A 772-nucleotide genomic window follows, 5' to 3' on the forward strand; every position below is an offset into this window, starting at 1 on the left:
TTTTTCATTCGCTGCAACACCATCTTAATGGGAAAATATGCGAATGTGGAAGGTGTTAAAGAGGACATCGACATGTTTTTTTGCTTCAAAACCAAGTGATTTCTTTAATCAGGGCATTAACAACCTGAATGTAAAATGAAAAAGCATCATCGATAAGAATGGAGACTATTTCATTTAATAAATGTTTTGTTTTGATATATATGTTTTTCGGGTTTTTCAGCTAAAAAAAGCGAGATTAATTTCTTGACGATCTAATATCACGATTTAAAGAAAAAGGGCTCATTGAAACAAAGATAATTATAAACTTTCACTTGTTTTTACCCAAATAACGTTTACTTTTAAGTATGTATAAATAGGATGTTTTACACACCTTCTTATTCTAAAAAATCTAGTTTTTGTTACTTTCCAATTTGTATGAACGAGAATATAATTATATATTTTTTGTAATACAAATATTCGCTTTAATACTATTGATTATAGTAAGTGATAACTTTAATAAGCCCGAAAAAAGTTTTTTTGTTTGTTTGTTTGTTTGACTTACTAGGTATTAAACGATTTTGCGACGACTTGGAGTTTATGTTGGGCACACGACCTAACCTCTTCTGGAAGGCTTGTTGGTTTGTTGTTTCTCCTCTGGTTTTAATAGTAAGTACTGAAATAACAACAATGATGGCTTTTTTATATACTAATAGGTCAGGGTTAGTAAAAACTAGTCTCTAAGCTTAATTATTGTAATTAATTATTAGGGCCCGGCATGGCCAGGTGGTTAGGG

At 30.6% G+C, this 772-nt stretch overlaps 1 protein-coding gene across 1 annotated transcript in view; it reads left to right on the plus strand.

Moving 5' to 3' along the window:
• Positions 1-772, plus strand: part of LOC106461506 (sodium- and chloride-dependent glycine transporter 2-like) — a 17,176-nt gene that overhangs the window by 14,016 nt on the left and 2,388 nt on the right. Inside the window, exon 11 of the mRNA XM_013921331.1 lies at positions 545-645. Coding sequence (XP_013776785.1) covers positions 545-645 — 101 coding nt within the window. The remainder of the gene's footprint in view (positions 1-544; positions 646-772) is intronic.

The sequence above is a fragment of the Limulus polyphemus genome, unplaced genomic scaffold (genome assembly GCF_000517525.1).
Source record: "Limulus polyphemus unplaced genomic scaffold, Limulus_polyphemus-2.1.2 Scaffold39, whole genome shotgun sequence".
NCBI lineage: Eukaryota > Metazoa > Arthropoda > Merostomata > Xiphosura > Limulidae > Limulus > Limulus polyphemus.